Raw genomic sequence first — 13,442 nt, 5'->3', positions numbered from 1 at the left:
ACCAGGGTCGACAGTATGTCCGGGCCTTATGGGGCCAGGCCCGTCCAAATAAAATATTTAAATATTCATACTTTTTTTGGACAGAAGAGCACCGACAGAAAGACGCATCAATCACAGATAAATCATCCGAGTTACTGAAACAGCATCTCTCCGTCTCAGTATGTGTAGACCATGTTTCTGATGCTGTCTGGTCAGTGAAACAGCACCTCTCTGTCTCAGTATGTGTAGACCATGTATCTGATGCTGTCTGGACAGTGAAACAGCACCTCTCTGTCTCAGTATGTGTAGACCATGTATCTGATGCTGTCTGGACAGTGAAACAGCACCTCTCTGTCTCAGTATGTGTAGACCATGTATCTGATGCTGTCTGGTCAGTGAAACAGCACCCCTCTGTGTCAGTCAGTATGTGTAGACCATGTATCTGATGCTGTCTGGTCAGTGAAACAGCATCTCTCTGTCTCAGTATGTGTAGACCATGTATCTGATGCTGTCTGGACAGTGAAACAGCACCTCTCTGTCTCAGTATGTGTAGACCATGTATCTGATGCTGTCTGGACAGTGAAACAGCACCTCACAGCACCTCTCTGTCTCAGTATGTGTAGACCATGTATCTGATGCTGTCTGGACAGTGAAACAGCATCTCTCTCTCTCAGAATATGTAGTCCATGTTCTCAGAATATAATGCTGTCTGGCATGTCATACTCTTTTTGGCCAGACAGCATCAAATACATGGGCTACACATAGTAAGGCAGAGGGGGCGCTGTTTCACTCGCTCGGATGGTTTCTCCTGGTGAGATAGTTTCAGCCATTTGCGAATTGAAGGAAGGTTGGCCGGTGCACAGCGTGTCACGTCTGCTCCCGCTCTTCCCTCCTCCCCTTCCTTCCTCCCTCCCTCCCCCCTGCCTCCCTCCTCCCTCACCACATAGTTATATATCCCTCAGCTCGTCTGCTCCCGCTCTTCCCTCCCCCTGGTGCTTGAGGGCGCCAGGTTGCCCTGCATCACGCACTCCTGCCATCCATCATACACTCCTGCCATCCATCATACACTCCTGCCATCCATCATACACTCCTGCCATCCATCATACACTCCTGCCATCCATCATACACTCCTGCCATCCATCATACACTCCTGCCATCCATCATACACTCCTGCCATCCATCATACACTCCTGCCATCCATCATACACTTCCCTCGTAACGCGCTTCAGCGTTATTGGACTCACCTGGACTCACTTATCACCTGCCTTCCCTTCAGCGTTATTGGACTCACCTGGACTCACTTATCACCTGCCTTCCCTCGTAACGCACGCTTCATCCTGGACCACTCACGCCGCCAAGCTTACCTAGTAAAACTGCTTCAGCGTTATTGGACTCACCTGGACTCACTTATCACCTGCCTTCCCTCGTAACACGCTTCAGCGTTATTGGACTCACCTGGACTCAGCTTATCACCTGCCTTCCCGCTCGTAGCGTTACGCGCCTTCACCTGGACTCACGTTATCACCTGGACTCACCTGGACTCACTTATCACCTGCCTTCCCCCATACGTTTTTAACTTTTCTGCTCTTTTGCAACCAATTCAGCGTTATTGGACTCACCTGGACTCACTTATCACCTGCCTTCCCTCGTAACGCGCTTCAGCGTTATTGGACTCACCTGGACTCACTTATCACCTGCCTTCCCTCGTAACGCGCTTCAGCGTTATTGGACTCACCTGGACTCACTTATCACCTGCCTTCCCTCGTAACGCGCTTCAGCGTTGGACTTGGACTCACTCACCTGGACTCACGTTATCTCACCTGGACTCACTTCCCCTGCCTTCCCTCGTAACGCGCTTCAGCGTTATTGGACTCACCTGGACTCACTTATCACCTGCCTTCCCTCGTAACGCGCTTCAGCGTTATTGGACTCACCTGGACTCACTTATCACCTGCCTTCCCTCACCTGGACTCACTTATCACCTGCCTTCCCTTCAGCGTTCAGCGTTATGGACTCACCTGGACTCACTTATCACCTGCCTTCCCTCGTAACGCTTCAGCGTTATTGGACTCACCTGGACTCACTTATCACCTGCCTTCCCTCGTAACGCGCTTCAGCGTTATTGGACTCACCTGGACTCACTTATCACCTGCCTTCCGTTATTGGACTCACCTGGACTCACTTATCACCTGCCTTCCCTCGCGTTATTGGACTCACCTGGACTCACTTATCACCTGCCTTCCCTCGTAACGCGCTTCAGCGTTATTGGACTCACCTGGACTCACTTATCACCTGCCTTCCCTCGTAACGCGCTTCAGCGTTATTGGACTCACCTGGACTCACTTATCACCTGCCTTCCCTCGTAACGTAACCTGGACTCACTTATCACCTGCCTTCCCTCGTAGCGTTAGCGTTGGGACTCACCTGGACTCACTTATCACCTGCCTTCCCTCGTAACGCGCTTCAGCGTTATTGGACTCACCTGGACTCACTTATCACCTGCCTTCCCTCGTAACGCGCTTCAGCGTTATTGGACTCACCTGGACTCACTTATCACCTGCCTTCCCTCGTAACGCGCTTCAGCGTTATTGGACTCACCTGGACTCACTTATCACCTGCCTTCCCTCGTCACGCGCTTCAGCGTTATTGGACTCACCTGGACTCACTTATCACCTGCCTTCCCTCGTAGCGTTCAGCGTTGGACTCACCTGGACTCACTTATCACCTGCCTTCCCTTCAGCGTTATTGGACTCACCTGGACTCACTTATCACCTGCCTTCCCTTCAGCGTTATTGGACTCACTTATCACCTGCCTTCCCTTCAGCGTTATTGGACTCACTTATCACCTGCCTTCCCTTCAGCGTTATTGGACTCACTTATCACCTGCCTTCCCTCGTAACGCGCTTCAGCGTTATTGGACTCACCTGGACTCACTTATCACCTGCCTTCCCTCGGCACGCGCTTCAGCGTTATTGGACTCACCTGGACTCACTTATCACCTGCCTTCCCTTGTAATGTGCTTTTAATTTTATTTTTAAAGTGATTTGTCTGACAAATCAGATCAAAACATCATGACTGGTTGTGTTCATTCAACATTAAAAGGGAATAGATTTTTAGAGTAAAATGACATGTCAGTTAATATAAAACCCATAGAAAATGTTGCACGCACATAGGAGGTCACGTGACCCCCCCCTTCCCCATGGAAATGAAATGCCCCGTCCAACTGATTGGTTGTGGCGCCGGCCCTGGAGTCTGGAACTCCTCCTCCACTGTCACCCTATGTCATCTCATCATGACTTTGTGCCTTTGATTACCAACATTACTGAAACGGATCCTTATAACAAATCCATCAGCTCACAAATAAAACCTCCCTTTATAGCTCTAACACCATTACCCCACACAGCCAGCCTGCAGAGAGAGAGAAGAGAGAGAGAGAAGAGAGAAAGAGGAGAGAGAGATGCAGTGAGAAACAGATAGCGAGAGGGAGTGAGAGAGAGAGACAGTGAGAGAGAGGAGGGAGAGAGAGAGAGAGAGAGGGAGAGAGACAGAATGGGAGTGAGAGAGAGAGAGAGAGACAGTGAGAGAGAGGAGGGAGAGAGAGAGACAGAGTGGGAGAGAGACAGAATGGGAGTGAGAGAGAGAGAGACAGTGAGAGAGAGACAGAGAGACAGTGAGAGAGAGAGAGCCAGCCCCACTACTAATGACTTAGTAAATCCCATCCATATATTGCTTAGCAGCCGGGTGGCCAGGTGCCCCTCCTCTCCTCATGATTCACACTACAGCTTGGTGTGCTGCCGTTTTATTGGGTCATTTGTGGCACATCGCTGGCGATTGCAGCCATCCATCTTGGAGACAGTGTGTGCGTCATACCTCTGAAAACCAGGCTCAGTAGAACCTCTCTGGTCTGAATGAACTATATTGAGGTGAGGTACATCATGTCCTGGTATAACAGACAGGATGTTGAGGTGAGGTACATCCTGTCTTGGTATAACAGACAGGATGTTGAGGTGAGGTACATCCTGTCCTGGTATAAAAGACAGGATGTTGAGGTGAGGTACATCCTGTCCTGGTATAAAAGACAGGATGTTGAGGTGAGGTACATCCTGTCCTGGTATAACAGAAAGGAAGTTAAGGTGAGGTACATCCTGTCCTGGTATAACAGACAGGATGTTGAGGTGAGGTACATCCTGTCCTGGTATAACAGACAGGATGTTGAGGTAAAGCACACCTGTCCTGGTATAACAGACAGGATGTTGAGGTAAAGTACATCCTGTCCTGGTATAACAGACAGAATGTTGAGGTGAGGTACATCCTGTCCTGGTATAACAGACAGGATGTTGAGGTGATGTACCTCCTGTCCTGGTATAACAGACAGGATGTTGAGGTAAGGTACATCATGTCCTGGTATAACAGACAGGATGTTGAGGTGAGGTACATCCTGTCCTGGTATAACAGACAGGATGGTGAGATGAGGTACATCCTGTCCTGGTATAACAGACAGGATGTTGAGGTGAGGTACATCCTGTCCTGGTATAACAGAAAGGATGTTGAGATGAGGTACATCCTGTCCTGGTATAACAGACAGGATGTTGAGGTGAGGTAGAGATTATCCTGTCCTGGTATAACAGACAGGATGTTGAGGTGAGGTACATCCTGTCCTGGTATAAAAGACAGGAAGTGGCTCTCAGTTTAAAGAACAACAACGTCCAGAGGAACCGAGGTGCACCAACTGTTATCACACCGGGAAATCAGATCATGGAGAAAGTGGAATCAAGAAGGAGGTTGTTTTAAATTAGATGAACTATTATGGGACACATGGAGGGAATTGAATTGACTCACGGATAGGTAATCTCTACTGTTTACTTGATACCTTAGTTGGAACACACATTCAAATTCAGTTACTTAAAGCACTATGCGGCGAGAAGCAGAACCGAGAGGTGTGGAGTCGACAAAAAAAATGTTGAGATTACTCCACACCTTAACCACCAAGAATCAAAAAGTCGACTCCATAAATCCTGGAAGGGTCCACCATAGCAGAACCGAGAGGTGTGTTATCAGAGCCAGAAATCAGAATCAGTGGAAGGAGGAGGGTGTTGTTGAGAGTAAACAATCCCCTATTATGGGATGCCTGGTTAAAAGGGAATCAACTGACTATTTGATAGGAACATCATGCTCACTTCATGAACTTGAAAGGATGAATGAGAGTACCGAGTATTATAGACAGATGTATCAGTCTGATTAACAAGGAGAGAGTATTATAGACAGATGTACCAGTCTGATTAACAAGGAGAGAGTACAGAGTATTATAGACAGATGTATCAGTCTGATTAACAAGGAGAGAGTACAGAGTATTATAGACAGATGTACCAGTCTGATTAACAAGGAGAGAGTACCGAGTATTATAGACAGATGTATCAGTCTGATTAACAAGGAGAGAGTATTATAGACAGATGTACCAGTCTGATTAACAAGGAGAGAGTACAGAGTATTATAGACAGATGTATCAGTCTGATTAACAAGGAGAGAGTACAGAGTATTATAGCGAATGAGTCTGCAGCTATCAGCAAACGGCCTGCACTACACTACACATTGGTCATCTACAACGCATCAAAAGACAGTAAGTGTGTGTTAATAGGAATCTACATCCAATACGTCATTTTAATGTTGCCGATGCAGCTTTGCAACTTCAGAGGATTATTGAAGTGGCCCTGACCTACAGTATATTTCAAGAAAACAAATGGCCATTGGTTTAAAAAAAACAAACACAAAAAAAACAAGCTCCTACAGGTTTTTAATTGTAAGCGGGGAGCGATTTCCTACCATAAGTCATTCTGGAAGGGCACTAGCAACCCTTCAGGAATTTCATTGCTTTAGAATACTGAGGCCAGCAAAAAAGAGAGAACAAGGGATAGGGAGGGAGGGAGGGTGGGCGGGAGACAGAGGGAAAGAGGGAGAGAGGGCAGGGGAGAGGGAGGGAGAATGGGAGACAGAGCGGGAGAGAGACAGAGAGGGAGGGAGACAGAGAGGGAGAGAGGGAGGGAGACAGAGAGGGAGGGAGACAGAGAGGGAGAGAGAGAGGGAGACAGAGGGGGAGAGAGAGAGAGAGAGAGAGAGGGGAGGGAGACAGGGAGAGAGAGGTGGAGGGAGACAGAGGGAGAGAGAGGTGGAGGGAGACAGAGGGAGAGAGGGAGACAGAGGGAGGAGAGAGAGAGAGAGAGAGAGGGGGAGGGAGAGGGAGGGAGGGTGGGCAGGAGACAGAGGGAAAGAGGGAGAATGGGAGACAGAGCGGGAGAGAGACAGAGAGGGAGACAGAGCGGGAGAGGGAGGGAGACAGAGAGAGAGAGAGAGGGAGGGAGGGTGGGCAGGAGACAGAGGGAAAGAGGGAGAGAGGGCGGGGAGAGGGAGGGAGAATGGGAGACAGAGCGGGAGAGAGACAGAGAGAATGGGAGACAGAGCGGGAGAGGGAGGGAGACAGAGAGGGAGAGAGGGAGGGAGACAGAGAGAGAGAGAGGGAGGGAGACAGAGAGAGAGAGAGAGAGAGAGAGGGAGGGAGACAGAGAGAGAGGGAGGGAGACAGAGAGAGAGAGAGAGAGGGAGGGAGACAGAGAGAGAGAGAGAGGGAGGGAGACAGAGAGAGAGAGACAGAGATGAACTGTCTTTGGAGACGCTCCAAGTTACAGGCAAGGCAGTGTGGACTGGAGACTAGGAGTTAGCTGAAAGCCCACAGACAAGGCAGTGTGGACTGGAGACTAGGAGTTAGCTGAAAGCCCACAGACAAGGCAGTGTGGACTGGAGACTAGGAGTTAGCTGAAAGCCCACAGACAAGGCAGTGTGGACTGGAGACTAGGAGTTAGCTGAAAGCCCACAGACAAGGCAGTGTGGACTGGAGACTAGGAGTTAGCTGAAAGCCCACAGACAAGGCAGTGTGGACTGGAGACTAGGAGTTAGCTGAAAGCCCACAGGCAAGGCAGTGTGGACTGGAGACTAGGAGTTAGCTGAAAGCCCAAATGTAGGTGGCAGTGAAGAGAAGAATAGGTTGTGCCGGCTGAAATTATTTACTACAAAAAATATGATATACGCTGCATTTGGAAAGTAGTCAGACCCCTTGACTTTTCCCCAAAAATTTACTTTACAGCCTTATTCGAAAATAGATTAAATAAATTTAAAAAATAGTCAGTGCATCAAAGCTGGGACCGAGAGACTGAACAACAGCTTCTATCTCTGTAATGATTCTCGTCCTCTTCTTCTGACGAGGAGTAGCAAGGATCGGACCAAAAATGCAGCGTGGTATGTATCCATAATGATTTAATTAATACAAAATAACAAGAGAATCAAAATGAAAACCGAAACAGTCCCGAATGGTGCCAACACTGAAACGGAAAAATAAACACCCACAAAACACAGGTGGGAAAAGGCTACCTAAGTATGATTCTCAATCAGAGACAACTAACGACATCTGCCTCTGATGAGACAACCATACCAGGCCAAACTCAAAAACCAGCATAGAAAAACAAACAGACTGCCCACCCCAACTCACGCCCAGAGAGAATGATTTATTTCTGTGGTGAATTTTGGCCCATTCCTCCTGACAGAGCTGGTGTAACTGAGTCAGGTTTGTAGGCCTCCTTGCTCGCACATGCTTTTTCAGATCTGCCCACAAATTTTCTATAGGATTGAGGTCAGGGCTTTCTGATGGCCACTCCAATATCTTGACTTTGTTCTCCTTAAGCCATTTTGCCACAACTTTGGAAGTATGCTTGAGGTCATTGTCCATTTAGAAGACCCATTTGCGACCAAGCTTTAACTGATGTCTTGAGATGTTGCTTCAATATATCCACATAATTTTCCTTCCTCATGATGCCATCTATTTTGTGAAGTGCACCAGTCCCTCCTGCAGCAAAGCACCCCCACAACATGATGCCACCGCCCCCGTGCTTCACGGTTGGGATGGTGTTCTTCAGCTTGCAAGCATCCCCAAATTTTCTCCAAACATAACGATGGTCATTATGGCCAAACAGTTCCCTATTTGTTTCGTCAGACCAGTGGACATTTCTCCAAAAAGTACGATCTTTGTCCCCATGTGCAGTTACAAACCATAGTCTGGCTTTTTGATGGCGGTTTTGGAGCAGTGGCTTCTTTCTTGCTGAGCGGCCTTTCAGGTTATGTCGACATAGGACTCGATTTACTGTGGATATAGATACTTTTGTACCTGCTTCCTCCAGCATCTTCACAAGGTCCTTTGCTGTTGTTCTGGGATTGATTTGCACTTTTTTCACCAAAGTATGTTCATCTCTAGGAGACAGAACGCGTCTCCTTCCTGAGCGGTATGATGGCTGCGTAGTCCCATGGTGTTTATACTTGCGTACTATTGTTTGTACAGATGAACGTGGTACCTTCAGGCATTTGGAAATTGCTCCCAAGAATGAACCTTGTGGAGGTCTACAATTTTTTTTCTGAGGTCTTGGCTGATTTCTTTTGATTTTCCCATGATGTCAAGCAAAGAGGCACTGAGTTTGAAGGTAGACCTTGAAATACATCCACAGGTACACCTCCAATTGACTCAAATGATGTCAATTAGCCTATCAGAAGCCTCTAAAGCCATGACATTATTTTCTGGAATTTTCCAAGCTGTTTAAAGGCACAGTCAACTTAGTGTATGTAAACTTCTGACCCACTAGAATGGCGATACAGTGAATTATAAGTGAAATAATCTTTCTGTAAACAATTGTTGGAGAAATGACTTGTGTCATGCACAAAGTAGATGTCCTAACCGACTCGCCAAAACTACAGTTTGTTAACAAGATATTTGTGGAGTGGTTGAAAAACGAGTTAATGACTCCAACCTAAAGTGCATGTAAACTTCCGACTTCAACAGTAAATGGTTTAACATGAACTGCACTAGCTAGCTAGCTAAACTCAGCTCATCATCAATGGTATCAAGTACATCAAAAACATGGTTGGCAAATAGACAACTAGCTGTCTATATTGATGTGGTTACAATTACTAAACATTTGGATAAACAAATATTTTATGAAAACATGATGTGATGTACGACAGGTTTGTGTTTCAGAAACGTTGATGACGTCTCTTGTAACTTGCATCGGGCCGACAGAAATTGCGTCTAAATTGCTTCGTGTGACACAGGTTTCAGAACAGGCAAAATGTGTAGAATTTCAGGAAATTTGCATTAAAACTGCACATTTTCTCTTAGCCCCATGACAAAACGTGTAGAGTTGTGGGAAACTAGCTTAAAAACAGCTATATGTTTACCAGAAAGGTGAGATGTTAACCTTAATTTCATGAAGTTGCAGGTGCTGGCTGGGCTTGGTTAAACTAATGAAGGTTACAGGTGCTGGCTGGGCTTGGTTAAAATAATGAAGGTTACAGGTGCTGGCTGGGCTTGGTTAAACTAATGAAGGTTACAGGTGCTGGCTGGGCTTGGTTAAAATAATGAAGGTTACAGGTGCTGGCTGGGCTTGGTTAAAATAATGAAGGTTACAGGTGCTGGCTGGGCTGCTGGCTGGGCTTGGTTAAAATAATGAAGGTTACAGGTGCTGGCTGGGCTTGGTTAAAATAATGAAGGTTACAGGTGCTGGCTGGGCTTGGTTAAAATAATGAAGGTTACAGGTGCTGGCTGGGCTTGGTTAAAATAATGAAGGTTACAGGTGCTGGCTGGGCTTGGTTAAAATAATGAAGGTTACAGGTGCTGGCTGGGCTTGGTTAAAATAATGAAGGTTACAGGTTACTGGGCTGGGCTTGGTTAAAATAATGAAGGTGCTGGCTGGGCTTGGTTAAAATAATGTTACAGGTGCTGGCTGGGCTTGGTTAAAATAATGAAGGTTACAGGTGCTGGCTGGGCTTGGTTAAAATAATGAAGGTTACAGGTGCTGGCTGGGCTTGGTTAAAATAATGAAGGTTACAGGTGCTGGCTGGGCTTGGTTAAAATAATGAAGGTTACAGGTGCTGGCTGGGCTTGGTTAAACTAATGAAGGTTACAGGTGCTGGCTGGGCTTGGTTTCCAATGGAGGAAGTGTTTTAACCCATTCTTAGTTTGTGAATTCTAAATTCTGTACTGGACTAGTTACAGAGACTGCTGAGGGGGAAACTGCTATAATATGGGCCGGAATGAAGCGAATGGAACGTCCTCCAAGACCTGGAAACCATGGAAACCATATGTTTGATACCATTCCACTGACTCCGCTCCAGTTATTACCACGAGCCCGTTTTCTCCCCAACCTCCTGTGCTGTGTGACAATAATCCCTATGAGCACGAGACAGTACTTCTTGTGCTCACTGGGGTAAATAGCCATTGCAGCCTCAGTCCATAGTCGTCACGTGTTTCATTAATAAAAGGAAGTGCAATTAACTGTCTCCGATCCATTGAGTTAACATACGGATGGTAAAGCACGTGTACTGTTGAACATAAACTTACTGTAGGATTTCTTTGCGCGTGAAGAATGTGCAGTCCTGGAAAGAGACAAAGGAACGTTAAAAATCCCGTTGGAATGAACAGACTAGACTAGCAGAACAAAGATAGAAGGTTTAAATGATTGTGGCGGTGTGGCAGCAGCTCTCATTTGATGCCAAGCATTGGGCACTAAACCCTGGGAGTGTTTAGATGAGGTACTCCACGCTCAATGGGGTTTCCCACAAATCAAAGGTTTTACGTGGCGTTATTATGAAACGAGCTCTTTTATTCCTTTGTTTGGTGGTAACCAAACCTGTACACCTCCGCGATAATTTAGCGTGCGCTGGCAAATTGACACGCTATTTCATTTACAGCGCACTACTTTTGATCAGGGTTCTGGTAATAGGGAATAGGGAGCCATTTGGAACGGAATTTTACAGTATATCGCCAGTAGTCCGCCTACCTGGGACTTATCTCAATCACCCAACAATAAACAACTATAGCGCACGGAAAATATGCCGTGTGTAAGAGAAAGATACATTTGCCTGAAAATAAACTTATTTTCATTATGGTAATTTGCAATTCATCATGACAGATTAATTTCCTGAGGGTTTCGATTAAAAATAGGGGTTCATAAACATAAATTGGCCTATCTAAACTACTTAATCCACACACAATGTTACATGTATTTGATATGACAATATGGAAATGAAGTAGCCTAAAGGAGATGAATAAAAACATATTTGAACACATTTTACCTGATATGCCTCGAACTGTTCATCAGTAAATATCGTTTGCTTATTACCCATCCTGGTTGAGTATTTTCCCCATCACACAGATACATTACATTGGACGTTCGTGACGTGCTTATTTCTGTTTCAGTCATTTAAGACGACATCGTCGCATTATCTTGTGAAAGATTTCATTCATAAAAACCCAACGTGGATTTAACGAACAAAAACGCGTTGATTAGAAATGCAAAATCTCAAAGAACAGGTGATTTTGTAAAGAGGTGTGACGAAAAAGACCAAATATATTCCTTCCCCTGCATCCTTGGAGCGGCAGCGTGGCGAGGGTAGGTAGGGTACCACTGACTCTGCCCTTGTTGACCGTTGTCTCATCACTGGACTGTTTCAGGATGTTGCAGCCGATACAGTAGCCTACCGTCGCAGACCAAGACAAGCCAGCAGGCGGCGTCATTTAGGCAGCCAAGTGGTCAGATCTGTCCAGCTATGTGATGGGGTTCCTATGGTATATGGTGCCACATTACGCTGCTTTTTAAAACACCATTAGAAGTTATATACAGTAAATCTAACGGGAGCTACTGTATGGAGATCTAACGGAATCTAACGGAAGCTACTGTATGGAGATCTAACGGAAGCTACTGTATGGAGATCTAACGGAAGCTACTGTATGGAGATCTAACGGAAGCTACTGTCTAGAGATCTAACGGAAGCTACTGTATGGAGATCTAACGGAAGCTACTGTATAGAGATCTAACGGAAGCTACTGTATGGAGATCTAACGGAAGCTACTGTATGGAGATCTAACGGAAGCTACTGTATGGAGATCTAACGGAAGCTACTGTATGGAGATCTAACGGAAGCTACTGTATGGAGATCTAACGGAATACTGTATGGAGATCTACTGTATGGAGATCTAACGGAAGCTACTGTATGGAGATCTAACGGAATCTAACGGAAGCTACTGTATGGAGATCTAACGGAAGCTACTGTATGGAGATCTAACGGAAGCTACTGTATGGAGATCTAACGGAAGCTACTGTCTAGAGATCTAACGGAAGCTACTGTATGGAGATCTAACGGAAGCTACTGTATGGAGATCTAACGGAAGCTACTGTCTAGAGATCTAACGGAAGCTACTGTATGGAGATCTAACGGAAGCTACTGTATGGAGATCTAACGGAAGCTACTGTATGGAGATCTAACGGAAGCTACTGTATGGAGATCTAACGGAAGCTACTGTATGGAGATCTAACGGAATCTAACGGAAGCTACTGTATGGAGATCTAACAGAAGCTACTGTATAGAGATCTAACTGTATAGAAACGGAAGCTACTGTATGGAGATCTAACGGAAGCTACTGTATGGAGATCTAACGGAAGCTACTGTATGGAGATCTAACGGAAGCTACTGTATGGAGATCTAACGGAAGCTACTGTATGGAGATCTAACGGAAGCTACTGTATGGAGATCTAACGGAAGCTACTGTATGGAGATCTAACGGAAGCTACTGTATGGAGATCTAACGGAAGCTACTGTATGGAGATCTAACGGAAGCTACTGTATGGAGATCTAACGGAAGCTACTGTATGGAGATCTAACGGAAGCTACTGTCTAGAGAGCTAACAGATGCCACTATAGTTTTGAATATAAAAATATGAAGAAATATGGATTATATCCATAGAGGAATCTGTCATTTTAAAATGTAATAGAAGTTTAAATGACTCACAGAGAAGATTACACAATACTAGTAGGGACAAAGACGACCTAGACTGGTAATTGTTAATAGATAGGCAAGCCCTTTGTACCAATGTACTTAGTATACTTACATGTAACATTAACAGAGAGACTGGATGGAAAATGTGTGAACTGTGAATGAACTGCAGCTTGCAGGCTACCAGTCTGTCTTTCTCTCTTCTCTCTGCAGATTTACAGAACATGAAATGAGCCACTATTTTAGAGGAATAGGTGTCCTCATACCTGCAACCAATCACAGCACACAACCAATGAATTCTAACAGACCAATAAGCTCACAGTTCCAAATAACATGATTGCTGTAGTTCACTTATGGAGGTACATGCCCCTGTTACATGTGATAATTATATGGCCCCATACAGTAGTAGGCTACTTCACATGTGGTAATGATATGGCCCCTACAGTAGTAGCCTACTTTACATGTGGTAATGATATGGCCCCTACAGTAGTAGACTACTTTACATGTGATAATGATATGGCCCCTGGACTGTGATCACACAGTCCCCCAGAACAGCTGGTACTCTCATGCATGGTTCAGTGTTGTTTGCCTTAGAGCA

General features: G+C 45.8%; 1 protein-coding gene across 1 annotated transcript in view; it reads right to left on the bottom strand.

Annotated features, from left to right (window-relative positions):
- Window positions 1-11,628, bottom strand: part of LOC112239064 (calcium and integrin-binding family member 2-like) — a 37,460-nt gene extending 25,832 nt beyond the window's left edge. Inside the window, exons 1-2 of the mRNA XM_042314295.1 lie at window positions 11,146-11,628; window positions 10,412-10,446 (exon numbers count right to left, since the gene is read on the bottom strand). Of these exons, the coding sequence (XP_042170229.1) occupies window positions 10,412-10,446; window positions 11,146-11,196 (86 nt within the window). The 5' untranslated portion in view covers window positions 11,197-11,628. The remainder of the gene's footprint in view (window positions 1-10,411; window positions 10,447-11,145) is intronic.
- Between the last annotated feature and the right edge of the window lie 1,814 nt (window positions 11,629-13,442).

This window comes from Oncorhynchus tshawytscha, unplaced genomic scaffold (assembly GCF_018296145.1).
Source record: "Oncorhynchus tshawytscha isolate Ot180627B unplaced genomic scaffold, Otsh_v2.0 Un_contig_7487_pilon_pilon, whole genome shotgun sequence".
Taxonomy (NCBI): Eukaryota; Metazoa; Chordata; class Actinopteri; order Salmoniformes; family Salmonidae; genus Oncorhynchus; species Oncorhynchus tshawytscha.
This window is presented reverse-complemented; position numbering and strand designations above follow the sequence as displayed.